This window comes from Esox lucius, chromosome 3, assembly GCF_011004845.1.
Source record: "Esox lucius isolate fEsoLuc1 chromosome 3, fEsoLuc1.pri, whole genome shotgun sequence".
In the NCBI taxonomy this organism is placed as follows: Eukaryota; Metazoa; Chordata; class Actinopteri; order Esociformes; family Esocidae; genus Esox; species Esox lucius.
Genome location: NC_047571.1, coordinates 24,698,541 through 24,724,088, shown reverse-complemented (window position 1 = coordinate 24,724,088; position 25,548 = coordinate 24,698,541). Strand labels below are relative to the sequence as shown.

At 42.0% G+C, this 25,548-nt stretch overlaps 2 protein-coding genes across 3 annotated transcripts; both read right to left on the bottom strand.

Moving 5' to 3' along the window:
- Positions 1-1,027: 1,027 nt before the first annotated feature.
- Positions 1,028-3,270, bottom strand: LOC105022972 (xin actin-binding repeat-containing protein 1-like). Its single transcript, XM_010891787.3, has one exon. The coding sequence runs from the start codon at positions 2,987-2,989 to the stop codon at positions 1,193-1,195; it is 1,797 nt and encodes a 598-aa protein (XP_010890089.1). The 5' UTR covers positions 2,990-3,270; the 3' UTR covers positions 1,028-1,192.
- On the bottom strand, positions 3,095-18,803 carry xirp1 (xin actin binding repeat containing 1). 2 transcript variants are annotated; one of them, XM_010891800.3, is made up of 9 exons: positions 18,472-18,803; positions 17,714-17,876; positions 16,503-16,557; positions 15,851-16,234; positions 15,538-15,619; positions 10,094-10,251; positions 9,745-9,786; positions 3,755-8,293; positions 3,095-3,270 (listed from the first exon to the last, which is right to left on the bottom strand). In XM_010891800.3, the coding sequence occupies exons 1-9, from the start codon at positions 18,629-18,631 to the stop codon at positions 3,268-3,270; spliced, it is 5,586 nt and encodes a 1,861-aa protein (XP_010890102.3). In that variant the 5' UTR covers positions 18,632-18,803; the 3' UTR covers positions 3,095-3,267. The 2 variants fall into 2 exon arrangements, with proteins under 2 accessions (XP_010890102.3, XP_010890111.2); XM_010891809.3 differs by lacking the exons at positions 15,538-15,619; positions 15,851-16,234; positions 16,503-16,557; positions 17,714-17,876; positions 18,472-18,803 and adding an exon at positions 13,614-13,731.
- Positions 18,804-25,548: the final 6,745 nt, after the last annotated feature.

The window sequence follows — 25,548 nt, the reverse complement described above, 5'->3', positions numbered from 1 at the left end:
GACTAAAAGATCTGGAGTTTCTGCACATATATGGATCATGTTCTGCTCAGGCTTAGATTCTCTTAATGCAGAGAATGTGGAAATGTTTATTAATTAAGTTGAATCAATGTCTGCAATTTCACATAATAATCACATTATTCTACATACAGTATATACTTTCTGGTTAAGTTCACATAGCATATTGCATGTATCAAGAAGCTCCAAATCTTTTGGTGCAGCTGACTAAAGATTCTAAAAAAGTAACATCCATAGCCAACACTACAAATTCTGAATAGATCATTTGATTTGGTTTGTCAGATTAAATCAGTAATTTATTTTTAAATGTTATTTATAATAACTATAATTTGAAAAATATATTGATCCTTCTTGATCTTATGATTGATTGATTTTCATTAGAAACACCGGTATCGCAGGAGACCTCACCTGAGCTTCTTTTTACAGTGTTTGCAACAGAAGCAGTTGTTGTGAAGCACAAGTTTGTTGGCCACCATTTTCTCCACGGGGTAGACAGGTGTCAAGCATGCAGAGCACATCTCCTTTGCTGGTGACTGAAACTATGATGATTGCAACAATGTAATTATATCTGTATTGTAATTATATGTGTATTGTAATTATATGTGTATTGTAATTATATGTGTATTGTAATTATATGTGTATTGTAATCCCATGTATTGATGCTGATTTTCACTTCAAGTAAATATAGAGTACATATATAAAGTGTTCAGAATATACGGTACCAGTCAAACGTTTTGGACATTTCACATGAATGGGTATGCTTTGTCCAAACTTTTGACTGGTACTGTTGTATTTCTTTTCATACTCATTTTTATTTTATTATTGTCAGTGATTGCTTACAAAAATGTGAATATTGATGAAAGTGCACCTTGAACAAAAACATAATTATTGATTACAACAGTTATTTTATAATTTACTAATCATAAATATATCCGACCTTTTGCAATTTGTAAAATAATTATAATGTTACTCTGTTTATAGCATGGTCCAGAAAGTCATGACATCAATACTGTTAATCTGTTAAAATCCTTTTAATAATTATGATAACATTATCTGCAGCTAACAAGAAATATTTATATGACATAATTAACAAAATAGTTCATACTGAGTACAAAATGTGGTTTACAATACATAGAAGGAAATTATTTTTCAACTCGACAATAATAAATGTGCCATTTCATTGTTTTCCAGCCTTTGGTTGGCCAAATGTTACAAAGACTGTACCACCTTCTTTGGCATTGGACTGAGCCTTTTCTGAAAAGGGACAACCAGACCTTCGCATGAGAGGGGATGTCACAACTTCATATCTCGTTGGACTGGTGACCACTCCAAAGTTCTCTGACTGCTTCGTAACAAACGTTGAAGTTGTTGACGAAACAAATGTATTGCCGAAGCAGTCTGTCTCCTCATATTTCTCACTAACTGTCTTTGTGCCAAAGATTCCAGCGGGAACAGTCTCAGGAACAGTTTGCACCTCCAATATGCTCACTTTGCGTTTTGGAATTACAGGACTGTAGAAATGGTTTGGGGACTCAGAAGTGGGTCGTTGCCCCAGGTCACCGTTGGCTCCATGATAGTTTGGGCAAGGACACCCGTCTGGATTGGGCTTAAATGTTGAGAACTGTTGTTGTGGAGACTTTGGCTGATCGGCAGGTTTTCTGGCAGCAGAGTGAATGGAGATGAATGATGGAGAGGATGGCAAGACATAGCATTGCTTGATTTGGGGCTTTTCAAGTGCTGGAGAAAGCGACGTATGCTCTGATATTTTTGTCGTTCCTGATACATCATTCCCTTTCACCTCAGATTTCTCCTTAACTTCTTCAGTTTTGGCCATACTGGCCTTACTGGATACAATACAGATCTTTCTTATGTTGTTGGTGGGTTGATAGGTTTGCTCAGTCTGCAAGGATTCGTTAAAAAGTCCTGATAAGCCTGCAATATCAGCCTCAGATTTTAAATTAGATACAGAATATAAAGCTTTTTTAATTGCCTCCTCTATTTCAATAAGTTTGGCTAAGGTCTGTTCTTTCAAATGCAATATCTCTTTGCTTGCCTTTTCTAGGTCTCCAAACACAGTCTCTACTGAAGTGTCTCTTTCATTATCGCTCGCTGACTCTGTTTCAAACTTCTTTTCCCCTTTAATTTGACTTTTCTTTGTAGGTTTAGAAGGCATGACTATCCAAGCAGGTACATTCTCAAATAAAGTCTTTAAAGCACTGACATCCACTTTGCTGGTCTCTCCCTCTATTTCCTGAACTTGAGAAAGAATTGTTTTGAGTTCCTCTCGTTTCCTCAGATTCTCAAAAATCTCCATGGCTGCTTTTACGTTTCCTTTCATGATCTCGTCTTTGTGGACAGATAGCCTCTGGAGTCGTTCGTCCTCTGTCTCCTTCTTGACTTTCTTTTTCCTCAGAACCACTTTGTTCATAGGATTTTGGTCTTTCTCCTCACTACCGGACACTGTTTTATATTTTTTTGTATTGTTCTGTTCAGTAATGGGAAGTTCCTCTGCTGTGATTGGGGAGTTAGATCCTTGGAGATCTATATTACTGAACTTGTGGTATTGAACTGGTCTATCCTGGTGGGTGGTGGTGGTTTTGGTGGGCTGTTCTTGATGGCAGACCTTTTCCTGAACCAAATTGATCTTCTTGGGTAGCATATGTGCATTTTCCACTACATTCTTCTCCTTCCCCTCAAACTTTTGGTGAGTGACCTGAAACCCCATGTTAATTTCTTGCTGTTCATTTTTATCTTCTTCATAGCTCTGCATGCACTTACGTATTTCTTCTGCTGCATTGATTTTCTGTATCACGTTTCTGTCCATCTCATTTTCAGTGCCGCTTATAATAGTTGAACTTTGATCTACTGCTATGTTTGGACAATGCAATGTGGTTCCAATGTTTTTATGTTCCTTTGTTTGCTCTTGCTCTGGTTTATGATGGAGAGAAGGAGGGCATGAGTATCCTTGTTTCATTTTGGGTGGAATAACTGGGATATGCTGTTCACATGTAATCGATCTCTGTGTTTTTGGTGGAGGAGGAGTATTCTGTGTTGCCTCACTGCGAGTTTGTTGTAACCGTTTTGGTTTTGGTGGTAGAGCCGGCTTCAAGTCTTGTGACTTTTCATTTACTTTGGGGGGAAGCGGAGGTGGTCTTAGGGCATCTTTTGGGGTAGTTTTACAGTTTTCTTCATGGTCTGAAAGAGTGAGAGGTTCTGAAGTCTGTGCTGTGATGACTGGCGGTTTGCCAAGGGTTACTGAAACCGAAGGAGACAATTCACAGTCAGATGGAGGCATAGATACTACAACACCCTGCTTTTTCACAGTCTCTGCAACTTTTTTTCTATTTCTCCCTGCATTACCTGAATTTCTGTATATCATGGCAGCTTTATAGTCCCCTTTGGACACATTTATACTGGATCTCTCAAGAGATTGCAGAGCCATCTGCATGTTACCTCTTACAAGGTCCTGTTTATCTACTAGGGATCTGCTTTCTGTTGCAGTATTGTTCAGAGACCTAATAGCAGCTTTAACATCTCCTCTCACCACTTCTGCCACTTCTGCCTCTGTCCTCTCAATCTCATTGAGCTCTGAGTTTACATAAGGGTGGGTTTGTGTGCTGCTGGAGGAGACTGCTGGCGTTGAACTGGCTGTGCTAACAAGCATTACATCTGCATTCCTTGGAACGTCGCCCTGTTGGCAACTTTCAATTGTTTCCTGTTCTCCCTCTGTGTCACTGACCTTTTGAAAAGTCGTGGTGATCCGGTGGCTTCTGGTGGCTGACGAAGATGTCGATTGCCTCACTGTCGTGGAGCTCAGATCTTCAGATGAGACATTGACGTAGTGTGTTTTGCCTGGGACGATGATATCGCGGTCCACACGCACACTCTGACTCTTTGCCATCTCTAGTGACTGCTTTGCTGCCTTCACATCTCCTGATACTATTTCCTCCTTCTGCATCTGATTTCCTTCCGAGTCTGGACCCTGCGTTGCTAGGTCCATGTCATAAATGGTTCCTGGGATGATGACCTCACGCTCTACATGCATGCTCTGTTGCTTTGCCCTTTCTAAAGACTGCAAAGTAGCCTTGATGTCGCCAGCTACAATTTCCTCCTTTTCCAGGGAAACTGTCTGTTTTAAAGCAAGTTGTTGCTTAGCTGTGGAAATGTCACCACGGATAATCTCTTCTTTAGGAATGCAGTTTTCAACATTAATGTCAATAGAGCCCTCTGTTGAGAAGACTCTTTTGGCATTCTTCACATCCCCTGGCAAGACATCTGAAATAGTACGTTCAACTTGATCCTTCTGTTTTTGTAGGTTCTTCTTTGCTTCCTTCACATCTCCTTGCACAATCTCAATCTGTTCCTTCGGTGTGAGGTGAAGATCATCCATTTCAGATTGCTCTATTTGAAGGCTTTTCAGTTTTTGCAAATCTCCTTTCTCAATGCAACTCCTGTATAGGTTGACGTTGCCTTTTTCATTCTCATCTAGTGTACATGAGGCAGAGGTCCTGGGGTTGTTGGCGCTGGCTAAAAGGCTGCCAATGGTTGACTTCACATCTCCCTTTGTAATGTCTTGGCACTCCATTTTGGTTTGACAGAGAAGTGAGTAAACGGTCATCTCTGCATGACCTCCCTCAGACTCCTGCATGATTATCCCCTTCTTCACCAGCTTATTTTGATCAAGCAAGCTTTCAATGATTTGATCGATTTTCTGTACCATATCATCTTTGTCTTGCGTAGCTGATGCTGGCTGATTGACTGGTATTTCCAATACTGTTGTTTGAACTTTATCCTGTTCTACCTCTTTCAGAAGAGTAATCTGGGGTTTAAGGGTTGGTCTGGATAATAACTGTAACATAATGTTTCTGAGGTTTCCTTCAACAATCTCTTCTTTCTGAATTTGTGCTCCCTTGGTTTTAACAAAAAGGTATTTCACCATGTTTACATTTGTGATGTCATTTGACTCTATAAGGATGCCATTTGAGTGGATGATTTCTAGTTGATCCAGACGATAGAGAGTTTCTCCCACACTATCAACTGCAATAATTTTGTCTATGGGTGTTGTCTCGAAAAGCCAAGTTGTGCTCTTCACGTATGTTTTTGGGATCTCCTCCTCAATGACCTGTGCTGCATTAGTATTGGATTCTGCCTCCTTTATCTTGTCCAATGGCTGGGATTCAAATAGCCAGGTACAGCGTTTTACCTCTCCTTTTTGGTTATCTTCTCTCTGGACCGTCTGAACAGGTCCCTTCTCCTCTGGCTCTCCCTTAAGGCAGTCTATGGGCTGGTTCTCAAACAGCCAGGTGGAGGTCCTGACATCACCTTGCTGAACATCTGTCACACTGACCATCCTTACATACTTCTTGCTGGCTGACTGATCAGACTCAAAGAGCTGTTTGTTGAGCTTTACATTACAGTTCCCAAAGTCTTCAACAACCTTAGCAGAGGGTTGTCCTTGTTCCTCCTTTACTGATAGGGAGTCCAGAGGCTGCGTCTCAAATCTCCACCTGGCTGACTTGACGTCGCCCTTTTTGACGTCTTCCTGCGTGACCGCTCGGATCACATAGATCTCCTTCTCTGCCTTGATAGCATCAAGGGGCTTTGTTTCGAACATCCAACGGGCTCCTCTCACGTCCCCACTCATCACCTCCTCCTTCTGTACTGTGGTAACTTCATGGAAATGCCCTTCCTTGTCTCTTAAGGCATAGAGTGGCTGGGAATCAAATAGCATTGTGCTGGATTTGACATCGACGTTGCCCAGCGGCTTTTCCACAGATTCCAACTTGTGCTCCAAAAGTTCATCTTCGTCATGGATCTTGTCTAAAGAGAATGTCTCAAAAATAAACTTCTTGTTGTGGACATCACCACCCTCCACATCATTAACACATTGAATGATTGTGTCATTTTCCTCCTTATCATTTATCTGATTGATAGGACGGTTCTCAAAAAGCCAAGTACATTTTCGTACCGCTCCTTTCTGAATACTTTCATCTTCACATAACTTTATAGACTCAAAACCAATTTCGTCTAAGGACTTAGTCTCAAAAATTTCTTTGACCCGAGAGACATCACCAGACTGGACATGCACTTCACTGACATATCTAACATCGTGTTTTGTGTCGGTGTCCTTCCTTATTCTATCTAAAGTCTCTGTCTCAAAAAGGTGCTTCACTGTTTGCACACCGACCTCAGGCTTGACACCATCTGAAATGGTGCTGCATAATTTTAAACTTTGCTCTTCACTTTCTTTAATGCTATCCAGAGGCTGTGATTCGAAAAGCCAAGTGACAGACTTTACACTTGGATTTTCTATTGCTTCTTCTTTATCTGGGATCTTTTCTGATTTGTCGTACAGAATATCCATAGGCTGAGTCTCAAAAAGCCACTTACAGGTCTTCACATTGCCTTTCTTAGGTTGTTCCTGTTTCTCTGTGGAATTCTGCTGATCTGACTGGTTGAACTTAGAATGGATACCATCTATTGTCTGTGTCTCGAAGAGCCATTTGGCCATCTTGACATCTCCTGATTTTTCCTCCTGCCTGGTGATTCCTTTAATAACCTCAACATTATTTTTTCCCTCGTCAAACTGGTCAATGGGCTTGGTCTCAAACATCCACTTGTAGTTTTGGACATTTCCTTTGATGGACTCCTCTCGGCTGACTGTTGTGACTTCATGGAAGTTCCCTGAGCAGTCTTTGATAGCGTATAAGGGTGTCTCCTCAAAGAGTGTCCGGTTTCCTTTCACATCTCCTCCGGTGATGTCCATTTCAGTCTTTTCATTTAACACTTCCTCCTTTGATTGGGTGATGTTGCAAAGGGGGATTGTTTCAAAGAGGTGCTTGTACGATTTGACGTCACCCTTCTCTATCCCTTGATCTTTGCTGATTGTGTTTTCTACAGCTCCGACTGAGATGTCTTTTCTAAAGTTATAGTTTTCAAACATGTCCTTTTTGCCTTTTACTTCCACTTCTTCCTTAGTAGAGAGGGTGACTTTCTTCAAATGCCCCACTTCGAAACTGTCCTTTAGAGTCTCTGTGGGTTGAGTTTCAAACAACCAAAGGGAGGATTTTATATCCCCCCCCAATATTTCTTCCTTCTCCTGAGCTCCTTCTGTTGTCTGTCCTTTCAGTGCTGCCAATGGCTGGGTCTCGAATAGCTTTAGTTTGGTCCCAACATCAGCATCAGGCACAACATCAACCACTGTCCCCTGAAACCTGTCTTCATCGATTCCATCTTCCTGTATAGCATTTATTGGCTGAGTCTCAAACATCCACCTCTTTCTGTCAACCCCTCCTTTCTGTAGTTCTTCAAGCGATATTCCCCGGATAATCTGCATTCCGGAGGTCCCCTTGTTGATGACATCTACAGGTTTAGTTTCAAAGAGCCAGCGTGCTGTGCTAATGTTGCTGCTCATGATCTCCTCCCTGCAGATAGACTTGATCTCATGTATGTTGCCGCTTGTGTCTCTGAGGGCGCAGCAAGGATCTGCCTGGAAGAGTTTCACTGTCTTCCTCACATCTCCCTTCTGCTCCTGGAGCTCTGACTTCAACTTAAGAAATCTCTGGTCCTCCACAGAACTACAGCGGCCTAAAGCATCTAACGGCTTGGTCTCAAAGAGCAGCCGAGCCCCTTTCACATCTCCAATCTGGATTGGTTCCTTGAGCACAGCCTCGACCAGCTCGCCCTCCTCTTGATTGATTCTGTTCAGTGAGTCCATGGATTGGGTCTCAAACAGCCATGTGGATGTTCTGACATCACCTCGGACTGAGCTCTGCCGTTGGACAATCTGTTGAGTATCATCCACCATGCAGTTCTCAAACATGGATGAGGTTCCTCGAACATCTCCACCTTGAAGACTCTCTTCGTCCAGCAGCTTCTTGGTCATATGGGGGTCTCCAATGTTGTCCAGAGTCCAGTTCTCAAAGATCCATCTCATGGACTGGACCTCACCTTGGTAGCCTGCTTCTGCTGCAGTCTGGGCGCCTTCGGACTGCATCACTTCAACCAGTTCATCATCTACTACGTCATTTAAGTTTTCCCTTAGGCCTGGGTGGATGTGTTTGAAAAGCCTCTTCAGCTCATTCTTTTGTTGCTGCTGATAGAACATTGAAAAGGTTTCCTTTGGTGGGGGAATTGGGAGGAAGGCTTGGTTGGGGCTGCTTCCAGCCGGAGACTCTTCATAGAACTGAGGTTTGGGGGGTATGGGGGCGGGCAAAGGCAGGTCATCTTCCTCGTGACATGCCTCTGAAACTCTGATTTGTCTGCCTATGTTGGCCATCTTGGAAGTAATAGAGAAAGGGGAGGGGTTTTGTGTTATTGTCAGTATTCAATCAGTTAGAGAGTCGTATAAGTTAGGTACTAGAAAATGTTAGGTAGCCATGCACAAAGCAAATTGAAGCCGTACGTTACCTTGCTCAGTGCTTGCTAGATGTCTTTCACAGCAAACCATCTTCACTCAAGCCAAGGTTAGCCGAACTTCACACGAGTTAGTAGATCAGCACTAAAACGTATATCTTAAAGGGGCTCTCCAGTCTAATTCTGACATTATCTATTGCCTGATGTACTTAAATGTATATTTGCGCGTTTACTGTTAAAAAGCAATATCCTAAGTGGAAACTTAGAGCATACACTAAAATAAATGTATAAGGAATACAATAAAATGTATTAAGGAAAATATAGTTTTTTTTAGGAAGTATTGCATAAGGTGTCTCCATTGCTTGTGGAGTAGTAGAGCACTAAAAGTAAAGGCCCGCCACCCTGGTTGTCATGACATACCTGAAATATTGATTACGTTCAGCAGGAATTTCAGTAAGTGGCCTAGGTATGCCATGGCGTGACACAAGTGGGGCTTTATTCTTTTGTTCCTCTATTGTACCAGCATGTAAGAATTACCTCAACAACAGTCCAAATCCTTGAATGTCCTACTTAAGGTTTTCAGTTGTGTCCAGAAAACGCAGAAAACATTTCTGCATCCTTACTTTGGCTACTGTCTAAAAGTATTCACGTGGTTAGCTTATGCATTAGAATTTGACAAACTGCTGTATTTCACCCTGTTTGGTTTTCGTGAGCAAAATCATCCCTTTTATTTAAAGGGCTATAGGAATGCATTTTTGGGTTGTTGTTTAAGAAAATGTCCATAATATATCTGCAGTAACAGTGTTGTTTGAACAAATGTATTCACCAGAAATGAATTTCAGTGCATGAGAAAGCATAGCCTGAAATGCAGAATTTCAATCGATAAACAGAGAACATACCGGTGGGAGCCCAATGAAAAAGAGCAAAAGAAGCCTTTTTCTCAAAGTCTTTTTCTCATGACTACACATTTACGCAGTTCACTCAATTTCCATTCAAATGACAAAACTAAATGAGGAAGCAAAAATGATTGGTGCTACCGGTCTCACGCGGGTAGGCGTGAAGTAGTGTACTTATATCTGGGAAACACCATTCATTATTATGATATGTTAGGTTGCAATTAGTTTAATTTTAGAATTTGCTAAATGTATGATATGTTAACAAAATAGCAAAATGTAGAATGTCATACATTTTTTTTAAAGATACGAATTTGGTTTGAAACTGATTTGTTGTTTCTACGTGGAGAATACATTTTACACCGTGCCCCTTTAAGTGTAAACCCACTGTCCATTTGTTCTGAATTAAATGTTGTTATTATTATTTTTTCACACCAATCACTCACACACACTGTTAGATTGACTGCTGGGTGTAATATACCTTGCTGGCTTTAGTCTTCTTTCCTGAGTAACTACTGGGTTCCTGTTGAATGGAAACAAAACAATTGTATTTAGAATTTATACAATTCATATCAAAGACTTCAACAGTTTAACACATTAATTTACAGGATAAATGGTTCCGTAAATAACATTTTGTGGGGGTTGTTAGGTTTAGGGCACATTTTTGGATAATTTAAGGTAAGGCATTAGGCCTAAACCTTAGGTTGAATTTTAGCTTAAATGTCAAGTTATTGAGTTTAGTTTTGATATCCCCATGTGGCTGTGTGTGTGTGTGTGTGTGCATGTGTGCGTGCGTGAGTAGAGGAATCAGAGGAATGCTAGGCACTCACTGTGCGTGTGAGGCTTCCTGGGTATTCGGCAGCTGCTACTCTTGATAGGTAGAGAGCTGATCTGTCTCTTATGGAGTTGGAGGTGGACTTCCTCTCTCTGTCTCGGTCTTGCGTTGACAGAGTGTCTGTGTAACTCAAATCCAGGCGCCTCCTGTCATCTACAAAACACATACATAGAGATTGATTATAGTTAGATGGATTACATTTTGTCTCTTTAGTGTGTTGCAACAGTTAAGACATTCTACATTTTAATAAACCAATATAATACAATAGCTTTAATTTTAGAGAACCTATATTATCCTTACCCTTAATTAGATGAGTAAATGGGCCAAAAGAAACATTCATCTATGGTTCTGTTTGAAAACAACCATTATCTTTAGCCAATGCTTGCTTTCACAGCACAGCATCACTGGCATCAGCTATGCTATTTTAGCTGATAATGGTGTGTATATTTAGCAGGGTGGTGTTGGTATGTCCGACTGTTATCTGTTCACTATTGATATACCGTGGAAAATGCTCTTGTCGACAAAAGACAGTTAGATGCAATTAGGCTGGCTTTGAAAAAAATAAAAGACCTGAAGAAATATAAAAGAAAACTTCACAATATTTAATGAAAAAAACTAATTTCAATCATGTCAACTAAAATGTAATGAGACACTAAAAAATAATGATCTACCTCAGTCTACAAACAACAGACCTAAAGCTCATCCAACCTTAAGTGGTGTTCAATCCTTGTGTACTACACAGCAACAACATAATAAATAGCATAGGAGTAGATGGTGGATGCTTTGGTCTTTTCTTGGAGGAGAAGCCAAACGCCCTCACACAGACAGACTACCAGTTGACAAACATACCATTCTGACCACAGATACCCTCAGGAGGAAACAAAAACAACAACTGCTAGCTTTGCTGTACTGACCTTGGATGTTTTGAGCACATTGTAGGTGTCACTCACCTCACCTCGATCGCAACTATCAACACCCGACCAAAATAATGCCTGAATGCCACATCTCTGCCTGTCACTGTGGATCTGTGCCTCAGTGCTAAAATGTTCCTATATGAAACTCTATGTTTTTCCAGATGTTGAGTTGTTTATAGCTGCTGCATCTATGATTGATACTTTGTCCTAGAAGGTGCTAAGTACAAAATGTTTGGCACCGTCGACAAAGACAAGCAAAAATAACCCCCAATGCTGATTTGTATTACTTGTTAATCCAAAACACAAAATGTATTGTCCGTCATCAACTTCTGTTATATGTAGCTTATTGTGTGTCTCAGGTAAACAGAGAATGCACATCCAAACTAACCTCCTATAGTGTTTGGGAAGAATTTTCTGTTTATTAAAAGTTGGGAAAAGGGTCCAAAACTCTAAATCACATTCCTAAAGGAACCATGGGATTTCCATCCTAACACAATATGAGATTAATAGAAAATGCGTATTAAGGACAGAGAAGGGCAAATTCTGTTGCATGAGAAATAGCTTTAGTAGCTCTATTATTATTACCGCTATGCGGTCTTTTCTTTGCTCATCAGTATTGAGTGCCAATAATTTCTGTCCAGACCCAATATATTCAGTCTTCTATCTACAGTAGTATCTGCCACAAAACACAATCCCAATTTCGAAATAAGTATTGAAACAATAGCAGCTGCAACCACTGAACGCCGCCAGCCCGGGGCCTATGGTCGGCACGTATTTTCACGCTGTTCTGTCAGTCAAAACAACAGGAGCTAAGCCCCCCGCAGGCCCGCTTTGAGGGGTCAGCAGTAGGCTGGACCCTGTTGGATAGACCCATCATCTGTAACTAATGGCCAGATTCGAACATACCTCCGGACGTTTTCACACAGTAAGCGCTCGCCAAACAAAAGAATGAGCCAGCTAGCTGGCGCCACTCACGAGTCGGGACTTAAAGCATTTTCATAGCTGGGTGAGCAGATAGAATGAGATAACATAAAGCCAGGCAGACTGCAATCATTGACGCTAAGGTTATAACCCCAGAGAGGTGCTGGGATCAAGCTGATAGCTTATTGGGAAAAATTGCAATTAATGGGATATTTATGCTTACTTGATCGGCTATTGATAAAATGTTTTTCATTGTTGGTCATGTCCATTTATCCATGCTAATGAATCATCAATGAGCCATCCTCAAGTCACTGGTTCGCAGAATTAATGGTGAAAGGTCATTGCTTGGTAGTTCTCTGTCTGTGTTATTTGAAATCATCATGTTGTTAACAGTAAGTGGGTAGTGCTTGGTGAGGAGCCAGCCTCCAAAATACTGCCATTGTCAATTTTGTGAATCTGATCTGGAGTAGCTACATGAGGGATCTACAACATATTTTGCTGGCTGGTTAGCTCACATTTAGCTTTGCCAGCACATCTCTGGGTTATTTCCAATGTCAAAAACATCAAAGGGGCTTGTCAATTCCCCAGTCTGGCTATAGCCCTCTTTTAGTCTGGATATCCCCTCTTCCTTGTCCTCCACAAGCACAAAGAGAGGAGCTATTAGCGGATCAGTGATGTGGGGCCTTTTTTACTTCAGACAGCTGTTCAAATGAAGGTGCAGATTTGTTTTAGTTTTTTCCCAAACTGATCACTTTAGCTGGCTTTGATTTCAGCCACAATGTCAGTAAAAGTAAAAAAAATAAACATTCTCTGAACACCACCAGAACTAATTTTTTTAATCCTTCTATTTCCTAATATTTATCTCTTTAATTTAATGTAAATGTAATTATAGTGCTGATAGAGTGTCCAGCTGGCAGGTAAACTGTTATTAATGTACTTCTCCTCCTTCCTGAGCTGATTCCTCTATCAACTCTATCATGATGAGTTTCAGTGTCCAGAGAGAAGGTATGTGATTGGTCAACCACCCCTGACATCTGACACTCCCATTGCTGTCATGTCTAAGGATTAGGGTCAGAGAGACGAAAGTCGCTAAAGAGATTGTTAAAATGGCCCATGGGAAAAACTCTTAGACACCAATTGGCTCCATGACCTTGGGTGACTGAAAATAGGCTACGTAGGTTCCACCAAGCGCACACACACACACCCACACACACACACACATAAAACTCAGTGTGAGATAGGGTGGTCAGGGTAAAAATGTTAGCATGTCTATGAGCATTATATTATTAGATATATACACAGATCAGTGAAGATTTAGCTGTCATCTAGTTCCTTCCATTTTTAGATTTGTATTTCTAATTGGCTAGCCTTGTAGAGTAAAAGATGTAAAGTATAAGATGTAGTAATATTTATATTTTTAAAGCAGTTCTTCATTGGACAACATAAAACCGAAATGTTAAATAATATTAAATATAATTTTAATGTTGTGTACTACTTAAACCTTACCTATATTCTTATTTGTGGTAAGTTATCACTCAATTTAAAATCAACACATCCCAGCCCTGTTTTCACTAACTGCTCAAGCTGATATCTGGAATGATAAAATAACAGCTACCAGTGTATTTGCATTTTTATCTACTTAATTTCGAATGAACTTAAACTTCGAACCTCAATACTTACAAAAAGTAAATCCAGTGTAGTCCTTATTCTGATACTGAAATCTTCTAATTTGCTGATCAAGCCTGGTGCCGGTTAATAAAGTTCCTGTGATGGCTGTAGTGTAGTTTCTGTTTCTCAGTTGCTGTCAGCCCCTTGCACTGTGGCTGTCCACTCTGTTCCTCTGTGTCTGCTGTCACTGTGCCTCTCCCTGGTCTCTAGTCCTGTGGCCCTGGTGACAGCTGATTTTTATCCAGATCGCTGCCACTGCTGGGAACGTTGACTCTATTTTGGGTGGGAGGATGAGTGGCAGTTGGAGTACTGGGTCTGGGGGTCGCTATGAGGACTGAGTCATTTCCCCGTTTACCAATTCCACTAGCGAGACCTTCACCCCCCATGCTCCTTAACCCCCCCCCCCACTGCCACAGAGATACTGTCGGCCCCTCTCATCCTCACCCCCTCTGCACTGCCACAAAGATAACGTCACCCCCGCTCTTTCCTCCCTAAGTCACCCCTCGTTCCATGCTCATACCAAACTATAGTAACACCATCCCCGTTCCCCAGTCACCCCTCCTCGCCCCGTCTCCCATTTCCATAGCTACACCTGACATCATCCGCTATACCTGGCCGTGCTACGGTGCTAGTGTTGTCGATAGGTCCTCAGTGGACCATAAAACAGTCAACAGTGATCCGCTGTGCTTTGTTTAGTGCTGTGCTGTGTCTGCTCTTTTGGTGAAGGGAAACACCGGCACCAAGGACTGCCAGTCCTTTCTATTAATATGTATGTTTCTTATCATCATAATGTCCTAATAATAGCTGTTCCCTGAAGTGAATTCTTAAATGTATAAAGACTTACTTCATTACTACTTAAAGGTGCTGTGATGATTATGTATTAGCGGCTCTTTTACTGGGTTTGCTAGTAAACCTTAAAAAGGAGGTATGAGTTAAAAATGGTTTGTTGGCTTTGTAGTAACTGTGATAGGCCACGAATAACATACATTTAAAAACACAACATCCCCCCCCACCCCCCAATTATTGTACTCTCACACCCTACATCATTATGGATGCTATTCAAAAATGTCCTTGTCAAATGGACAATGTTAACATTGTTTTCTTTTATGTCCATGGACATTTCTGTTATTAGCATAAGAGCTTAAAAGCTAAACCTCTTAGAATCTTTATGTCCACCCTATTCTTGTCGGAAAATATTATTTAGTGGACAAATGTCACCTTAGCTGAGGTTCACGGCCGTCCCAGCTGTGTCATGGTCATTCAGGGAAGCACTACGACACCCTCTGTCTTGAGCATGAATGCGAAGTCGCATAGTTACGTGTCTACACAACGACATCCTGCTCCGTTTATAGCTTCTCAAACCCAGGACCTCCAGACCGACATACCTGGGTGTAAACACTCTTGGAAATGTTTTCAAATTGATTGAGCTTGTCTGGTTTTATTGGGCAACAGTCAATAGGAATTCTGTGGTTGAATCCCAATGTTTGGAGACTTCCGGAAACAATAGAAGCAAAGCGGATTGACCAGCTTTTAGGTTTGGTGTTTCAAAAGTCAAGGGTCTGGTCTAATCTAATGACATGTTTCTGAGCATGACCAATGCTAGATAATCTAAACTAAAGTTTTCAATTGTTATTAATCTTTATCCTTGGGTAAACCTCAGCCTGGCCTGCAAATCCCACCCATCTAATACCCAAGGCAGGCTCAAGGAAAATGCTGTGGGAAATGCTGTGAAGTTGAAAGGTTTTTGAACCCAGGTGTGGGTCCAGGAACCATGGAGCTTCTGTTTACCTAATAGGCTTCTGCTTTCTTGAGGCGTGTGGTAACTCTGACGTGTCCAGACTACCAAGTGATATTTATAAGTCAACTGTCATATCACGGTACTGGCATCCTGACAGCTGGTAACTTAAGACAGCCTAGTAGGTGGCCTACAACTCACCAGGATGTGTCACTCTGATTTCTCTGAAGGAGGACTCCGGGACACCGCTAACGGTCTTTCTCCTCTCCCACTGACCAGTTCGCTATAAAAAACATGGCTTTGGATTAACAAGGGTAGGCATCTAATGTTTAGTTGGTTTAAAGATTGAAACACCTTTCAGAATAGAAACCCGTTCTAACCCAAGACTCAGTGGATTTCAATTGATGCAGACAGTGTGTATAGTACTTGCCGGAAAGTCATTCAAGTTGAGTGTACATATAAAACAAATGGTATCAATTTTACACTGAAAAAAAATAAATAAACAGATACACACTTGTACATTTTTCTCCTTCTGTCCAGGACTTCCTCCGGTCATATAACTCCTCCTTGGCCCTGGAGGGAGTGCTTTCTCAGTAGACTGAATTCCTGCCACCAACACCTCCCCTCTGATTGCTGGAGAGGCACCATTCAGCCTGGGCTTCCTGTCCTGCTGGAGGGCAGCCTTGGATTCAAACAGGGCTCGCAGGGCTCTGGTACCCTCTGGAGCCCGGTCTCTTTGGGGAAGATAGTCCATGGAGCGACTCCGGTGCAGGCAGAGAGAACCAGAGCCCAGACCCATATGGTCTGCATGGTTTCCCAAGCTCTTTAACCTCCTCCATGGGGAGTCTGCTCCGGCCTCTGAGAAGTCTTCTTTGGTGGATCTAAAGGAAAGGCATAACTGACAAAAAAGCAGGGAGCAGGGAGGTTAATTTATTAGTATTCATTTGTTTTATTTAACATTTGTTAACCAAGACTGACAAAGTCCCTGTGAGATATATAAACTATTTTACAAGGGAGCTCTGATCAAGAAAGCAACAGTAAAAACGTATAACACTAAAACATAAAATACAAACAGTACTATAAGTAAAGATAATACAATTAAATATGAACCAATAATACCTTAAGTATTATTGTAAAGTATGTTTTTTAGAAATCTCAGCGCAAACCTTTTGCTTCTCGTTTTCAGTTTCATATGTGCTTAGTTCCACACAGCTCTGATATCTGTGGGTAGAGACATTGTTACAGGCTATAATCAGCTGCCCTGAGTTTGTAATTATCAGGTCAACTAGTCTGGCATACATTCAAGAAATGAAACACAGGTGACTCCATACATACATAACATGAGGATTAATCTCTGCAGAGCTGGACTCCAGTCAGTGTGAACATAGTTCCCCAACCAACTGAACACTGTCAGAACCGTACACTGTCAGAATCGTACACTGGCTGAACCGTACACTGTCAGAACCGTACACTGTCAGAACCGTACACTGGCTGAACCGTACACTATCAGAACCGTACACTGGCTGAACCGTACACTGGCAGAACTGTACACTGGCAGAACTGTACACTGGCTGAACCATACATTGTCAGAACCGTACACTATCAGAACTGTACACTGTCAGAACCGTACACTGGCTGAACCGTACACTGTCAGAACCGTACACTGTCAGAACCGTACACTGACTGAACCGTACACTGTCAGAACCGTACACTGGCAGAACCGTACACTGGCAGAACTGTACACTGGCTGAACCATACATTGTCAGAACCGTACACTGTCAGAACCGTACACTGGCAGAACTGTACACTGTCAGAACCGTACACTGGCAGAATCGTACACTGGCTGAACCGTACACTGTCAGAACCGTACACTGTCAGAACCGTACACTGGCTGAACCGTACACTGTCAGAACCGTACACTGGCTGAACCGTACACTGGCTGAACCGTACACTGGCTGAACCATACATTGTCAGAACCGTACACTATCAGAACCGTACACTGTCAGAAGTGTACACTGGCTGAACCGTACACTGTCTGAACCGTACACTGGCAGAACCGTACACTGGCTGAACCGTACACTGGCTGAACCGTACACTGGCAGAACTGTACACTGTCAAAACCGTACACTGGCAGAACCATACACAGGCTCTGAAGTACAGTGTTCCAAATTGAACACTGCTCTTTATCTAGTGCACTTCTTTTGACCTGTGCATTCCCATCTTTAACACCGGTTTTAATTCCATTAAATGTTTCTTATTTTTTTTCACTGTAAAGCACATTGAATTGCTTCTATGTATGAATTGTGCTACATAAATAAACTTGCTTGCTAACCTACTCAGCACAGTCTGGGAGTGTGGTGCAGTACATTAGACTCACTGTTGTACAAGCTGAGACACAGACTTCTTGTTGTCCCAAAGAGAGGATGAGGACCTAACCCATGACCTCTCCTGACCCCCAGATCTAGACAGGTTCCTCAGTGACTGGCTCCGTCTCAGCGTGCTCATTGTCTCTAATACGGGGAAACCGCCGACCACAGCATCTGATTGGAGAGCAGATAGTCAGGTGACAGCCAAGAGAGAACATTATTTACAAAAAGCTCTACTAGCCATTATCCACTGGTCTACAGTAGACAGGTCATCTCTGAAGCTGCATTACAACACGCACAGAGGAATGGGCATTCAGAAGGATTACCCTGCCACCCGTGGTAAGGAGTGGGACACGGCGGCGTGACACTCGGTGTGTGATGTGACATTCTGTCATATGACCTGTTAATGTTTACTGGTGCTTTGGCTAAACAGCTTCAGGCTCCCAGCACAGATTTCACCTGTTTGCTACTGGAACACCCATTCACAGCCTAACTCACGCGATACATCTCTCGCAGTCTATCTACCTGGCACATCCCCGGTGCAGGTTTTTCATGTTCTGTTTGTAAAAACAATTAGTGCGGTTCTGTTCAGTGCAATCGGAATTGCAAAAAAGAGAGTGGAAGAGGCTGCTAGATGTACTCAATCACAGTTCTCAGCGAGAGAGTCTGCAGTCCCCGCAGCTTACACAGTCATACGAAACACAAGGTATGGTATCATTCTCATCTCCATGTTATTAACTGTTTACATAATCAAGAACATGTATCCTACCTGAGGGAGAAGGTCTGCCGTGCCGTCTAGCCTCTGTTGTCCAGTGTGGTTTTAGAAGCATCACAAGACACAGCGGTTCTCTGAGGCCAAAGTCCTTGTTTTTATGGTCTATGATTTTTAGTCTCCTGAGCAGCGGAGATAATTTCAGGACGTAACTCATGCATATTCATTCCACTCGGATAACATCATATTTGGTGCCAAAGTACACAAGTCCAGGTGATTGCTTTGCACCGGAGGTTGATGGTCCGACAAACCGGCAAAGCCAGAAGAGGACTGGCCAACACTCAGAGTATATGGCTCCTCTCTAAGTTTCTTCCTAGGTTCTGGCCCCATTACAGAGTTTTTGCTAGCCACTGTGAATCAATTTTGTTGCTTACTTTTATTATAAGGGACTGAATATAACCTTGGGTGTTGAAACCCTGAATCTTGATTGGCTGAAAGCTGTTGTTTATGAGAACACCACATCATGGTTATGAAAAGAAAAGGTCATATAAAATAAGTTTATTGTTTCAAATCTTATATGATGTTTTAATGATTAGCCATAGTTAACTGGAAATCACAGTTTTCCACAGACATTAACACATTTAGATAAACATTAACTGTTCATAAAGTTCCTTTTGAATTGGGTCCTTTTTGGCCTCTCATGAACTGTTCATACTGGTTTTATTTTATTCTACTTCTCCCTCAAGTGGTGAAAACATGTACCAAAAATACCACCAGGACTTATTCTGACCATGTGTTGCTGTTTACTTGTATCTACCACTAGATGTCAGTAGTGTAACATGTGAACCATTAACCTTCACTTGAACTGTGTCCAGACCGACGCTGTTTGGGCTCAGCAGTTGTTTTGGTAGAGGCCTGGAATGTCTGGTCAATAACAATAACAAGCAATAACAAGATTCCCTTTCTTCCAAAAATAGTGTGTGTACCATTTTAAAAATCCACTGTCAATGTTTAGACATGATGTATGTCATATTATGTAAATGTAGTATAATCATATCCACATATATCCATCATTTCTGCATCATCATTTTTACTGGTCAGTTTGAATGGAAACTGCTGAGATCTCCTGTATTCTGTCACATTGGATCAAGCCAACTGGTTGCTAGGCTTAATTTATTCATGAGTAATGTATGTACCGTGAAGTCACTTGGTCCGTTGCTATAGCTACTGCGTTGTCCTTAATATCGGCAGTATTATGGTTAATGCGTTTTACACTTTGGTAGTAGATGAGGTGGGTTTTCACAAAAGCAACATTTAGTTAATGTAATGTGTCTATTGATGTCTGGTAGAGTAATGTACCTGAGCAGATAGACAGAGTAAATACTAACTCTTCCTTCTGCTCAGCAAGTCAAGACTGAGGGTAATGATGTACTGGATATCATGTAGAGGCTGTAAAGTCTGAGGAAAAAGTGTCCTGTAGGTCTAATCCTGTCATGGGATAAGTAGTAGCTCAGGCCATTCTGTTCCAGCAGCCGTGGAGGGAGCCTTTCTGTTGCTCATGTTTTGCCAGCTGCAATGGGAGATGGAGGGAGGAAGGGGGGGAGGGAACTGGGCGCCACACAGCCACAAAGAACAGACAGTACTGGACTGAACGGTTCCCCGCCCCCATCGCCCTCCTCCCCCCTCCCTCCCAACCATCCACCTCTCACTCTCTCTCTCCCCCTCTGTCTTCCCCACCTCTCACTCTCTCTCTCTCTCTCTCTCTCTCTCTCCCCCTCTGTCTTCCCCACCTCTAACTCTCTCTCTCTCTTTCTCTCTCTCCCCGCCTGTCTTCCCCACCTCTCACTCTCGCTCGCTTTCTCTTTGTCTGCACAGCCTCAGAGTACAGAAAGTACCGGACTGAAATGGCAGGCTCCGATGCCTGCTGCCTGACTGCTGCCTCTGCAGTATCTCACATGGAAAAACATGTGACGATGCTTTCTCCAACAAGAGAACTGACTGTGCTGTAAACAGAGACAGACAGACACAGAGACAGACAGACAGGCAGACAGACAGACAGGTAAGCTGGCAGACAGCAGGACTGGTCAAATAAATAAACACTCCCCCTCTGTTCCTCGTCCTCTTTTACAAAATATCTTCCTTTTGGCATCCACATTAAATCAATGAAATTAGAGCGTTATTCAGACTAAGTACATTTATTTAACATATACTTTAAATAAATACAAAAATGACTAGTTCACGATTTGGGCAATGAAGCCAAGATCTTTCATTTGTAAATGAGTAGATCTGAAAGTGTCGGAAAAACTACAAAAAGAGGGCAGACAGGGAAGTGACTAGTGTTGTTCTGAGATACTGAAATATATGATAAAAAAAAAGAAGCATTTCATATCATTTACATAATAGCTTCCAGCATTAATATATTTGTATAAATACTTAAATGAATGCATTGTACGCATGTAACCACATACATGAAAATAAATCCATTGCCTAAATCCCAAACCCAAACAACTCCTTTAAAGTTACATTTTTTGTCATTAAGCCAACTTATCTGTAGTGGCTTGTATGACGTGTCAAGTCAACTAATCTCAAGCCTGGATAGGGCCCTTTGTGAAGGTTGATGTTCAGTAGAATAGGTCACAGCTGCATCTGTGGTTTCATAGCAACAACAAGAGGTTTGTTGTTCAAAGAGGAAGTCATAATAATCAAAGAGTTCATTTCTTTCTTTCTTTCTCTGCTTACAACTAAGCAGCTGACATACTGTAACCAGTCTTGCAGGGCAGTGCAAGGAGAGGGGCGGAGCTGAGCACTGGGAGCACAGGTGATTGCATAACCTAGTTCACCGTTCACTGCTGCTGGTTGACGCGTTCGTTTCCAGTGTAACACTGTACTGACGTGACTAACAGTCTCACAGTGTTTAGAATGATCAGTTACAGCTGCACCAGCTCAGCGTTTGCATCCCATTCCTGTCATACTGAAGAGGTTAATGCATATCCTCATGAAACACTGCTCTAAGGAAAGATCCTTGGATAGCTTTTCTGAACTCCTCGATAAATCGTCCTTCTGACACCAAAGCCTGAGGAAACGGTCGGAGATGCAATGCAAGCAATACCAAATTCTGGTTCTCTTTTAATCAATTGTATTAAGGGATAACAATTATTACTTAAACACTGGAGTTAAATGATCAATTCACAAGGGAATACAGGAATCAAATGCTATGTTTAAAACTTCTAGCTATAGACAACATGGCAAAATTTAAAGACATATCAGTCTTGAAATAAATTGGAAATGATCTTTGAATGACACAAAAAGCTTTTGATTATGAGAGGAAATAATAAACAATCAGAAAAGAAAAACTCTAAACTCATCCATCATCATAACTGGTTGTTCTGAGGCAGTGTGGTGTCATTAAAGTAATCTTTCTATGTACTCTTGTTTTTTCTTTGTCTCTACAAGTCCTTCTCTTTTCGACTGTTATGCAATAAACTTGCCAAGGCATGTCCATTCCTGTGGATCAATTTGTCTAAAGTTCAATCAATTTTAAAGATTAAATGCATTAATAATAATAGAAATGCTTCACGATTGAAAGTGAAGGGATGAAGACAACAAAATGCAGAGAAGAAAAAAGGTCTGAAAAAACATCTGAAATCGCAGCCAAAGCCTGTTATAGTGGAATGGGTCAGTGGTTAGCCCCTCTTGGCACAGAGCCAGGCAGTGGATCATCTCACTCACAGGAAATCTCTTTCTCTGATGTAGTCCTTGACTCCACATCACCACCACAACATCACTCCCTTCTTTGAGTGGGGCTACTAAAATGAAGTCTAAAACTGAAACACACTTACAGCTGGAATCAGTCACACAAACCTGTGTTTTGGAAAAAATCTGAATGATGGGTCTTTACTATTACTAAGAAAACAGGGCCTGACCATCAAAGGCTTCACAATTGTTGTTTTGAGGCATCTGAGGAGTGTTGGTTTGCATTTACAGTGTTTACAAACATTTGAGTAAACCAAGACAATATTTTGAGTTCTGATGAGGTACGACAGTTACAATTAATCTATGTGGGATTTATATGTTATATTCTACAAAAAAACCTCTATGGATCTAGAACCTTTGTGAAGACGATTTAGAAACGAAGGATACTAGTTCCTTGAAATCGGTGAAAGCAGTGTTTTAATATAGTTTATCCAGTGTTTCATACCAAAGTAATCTTGTTGACGAACAGGCCCCTATCTACATTGACGTGGCAGAAGGGTAGCGTGTCAAAAGATCCAAGTTCCTTGGTGTACACATCTCAAAACAATCTACGTGGTCCACACATACCCCCAAGGAGGACATGTCAGAGCCTCGAACTCAGGAGGTGGAAGACAGTCCCATTTCTTCAGCCACTTCATTGTGATTGTTTTTCCAACAGGGTCCTGAAAAGCTACAATGGCCGACGTATGTCTGGTCTAGCTTGGACGAGACAAGAATCTCAGGCAGCTGAGCAGAGAGCGTGTTTTATCATTTCATTACAGTATTCATGCCTTTTTACACAAATCTTTCCATCTTAAGGAAAATAATTTCCCTCTAGTGTAGACAGAACCAACCAATGTTTCATTTTGGTATAGACTGCTGACCTCTTAGGGCCCCAAAGAGGTCGTGGAAATTGGCCAGCGTCTCCCGGGTTTGAGTTACTACTCCAATATGGTTGCCTTGACCCGTGACACTGTGGCAAGTCCTTCAGGCTGGCTGTGGCACCTGTGGGTTTAATCAAGGTAGAAGATGGCATACAGGTTCCCTCTAACTAAAGATGTATGGTACAGACTTCCTGGTTGAGCAAACAACATGATAAGAACCAGAACGGCACTGGATGTACTTCAGAGATCATGCCTCGACATCGGCTGTCCTGAGTGTGCTGGAAGTTGCTTCAGTATAGTAGGGCCTTAATCACCAAATGGATATTACAAAATTGGGCGTACAAAGTTCATAAAAGACAGCGGATGGCTTTGAGTTGGTGAGCACACAATGTTGTGGAATGAACACAGAATGGCCGCATGTGTTGTTGTGCTGAAGTAGAGTAGGGGATGATTGACTGACTGAAGGAAGGAAACAGCTCTCCTGCCAGAGAGAGAGACGGAAGGATGAATGAATAAATAAAACAATAAACGAGTGATCTCCTGCCAGACAGAGAAGAAAAAGAACATGGGAGGTCATACTACTCTGGGGAGAAAGAGAATCACGCTTTGTTCTTCCTCTATTACGTCGCTACTGGGAAAACACACCTACCTCTCTGACTCACGCAGAAGTTAATCTGTCAATGGCTAGTTCATAACTGCATCAGCAGATTGCATTGGAATCACCTCAGGCTGGTATACATTCAGTGGATACAATGGCTCTATGTCATGCATTAAAACAGGAAGTGGAATTTACACCATCTATGGAAGTAACATTTGTTCTTCACTGTTTGTATTCTGTCTTGAAGGGCAATGTCTTCCCCTACTCACAAACTCTGCCTAAAATATCAAACCAAGCATCTGAAAACAAATTTTCCCTCAAATGCTGACAGCCAGATCTCCATCATACTCACTGCACACGCTGCCATCAAATGAGATGTTGACATTTTTCATGTTCTACTTTCCCGTACAGACAGGAGTATGTGCTGTGTTGGTAGTTTTTGTCTGACCTTTGGCACAATGCCGTACACCTGGTGTGTAGTGTAGCCATCGCAACACCAGCAGAGTGAAACAGGGGCAAGGAAAATATCATTTCAAAGGTCTGAGTAATGTCCAAATTTGCGCGAGTTTCTCAACTGTAGTACAACGGATGGTGTGGGAAATTCTTAAGTCTAACAAAATTTGGTTCTTGAATGAGTCCTGTTAAACACCACACAGACATAAATACAAAATGTACTGGATAGCTGACTGTGTGTCCCAGTGTTACGTCATTCCAATAGGACCACAGGCCACAAGTCCCAGTGCCCGTAAATAAACAAGTTGTCAACATGTTTCTTGAGACATAAAACGTTCTCTAAAAGCACATTCCCTCTAGTAGATTATCAGCTTAACGGAAGAGTAACAAACATGACAGTATTCGGTCCTTCCTCCCTCACTCCCCCCGGTAGGCAAAGAGTCCTGTGGGGCATGTGAGAACAACAACGAAGTGAGGAGAGTCAGGGAGAGGGGACAGAGAGAGATACAGAAACAGGGTTGGGGGGACGGGGGACGGGGGACGGAGAGACAACAAAAGAGAGAAAAAAGATAAAGAGAGAGACAGCATTTAGGAAGGTGTGAGTTGTTGGTGTACGTTGAGGAACTGTTTCCCACCCATGTGCCCTGTAGCTGCACTGACTGTGTTCTGCTCTGCTGCATGTCGGCCATAACTGGCCCAGCGTGACTGGAAGAAAGTGGGGCACAAGAGCCTATAGCAGCCCGCTAGGCAGCAACCTGATAGAACTGGAGGGTGAATGGAGCCTGTCTGCCCTGCTAAATGTAGGTTGACTGTGGGTTATACAGCAAAGCTACAGCTCTGACAGTGCTGTAGAGGTCCAATTTGCCAGAGTCTACTGTAACTCATTGGCTTCCTGGCTAAAGTAGCTTCCCGGAGTGTCTGGTTAGACTATCTGGCTGGAATAGTTGCTTGGAGTAGCGGATTGGAGTACAGGAGAGTGTGTTAGATTGGATAGCAGCAGGAATTTCAACATCATGGCATCATTTGTATTGAGCCGATGAGAGATTAGGAATGGATGACAGATTACTACTGAGGGTTATGTTGTATCTGGTGCAATAGGGAAAAAAACTATATTGAAACTTTGGTTCATAGCAATTGGCTATTGAGATGTTATGTGATACGGGGGGGGGGGGGGGGGTACAGTATAGTACACAGTACTGTAGTTTGAAAATGACTTGATGATCTTTTTGAGCACATTCATATTGTATCATAATCAGTGGGCAGCCCAGACTGTGTACAGTGGATGTCAGCCTGCTCCTGTATTTCTACCAAATCCTGAACTGTTGTGCCCACACACCCCAAACTCACAATGAGTTCACCAGCCAATGCTTGATTAAAATCCCCAGATTAATTATGTTATGTTGTTTCTTGCCACCAAATCTAATTTGTAATCCATGGTTCTGTCTTCTTTCGGCAGACATTAAAAAC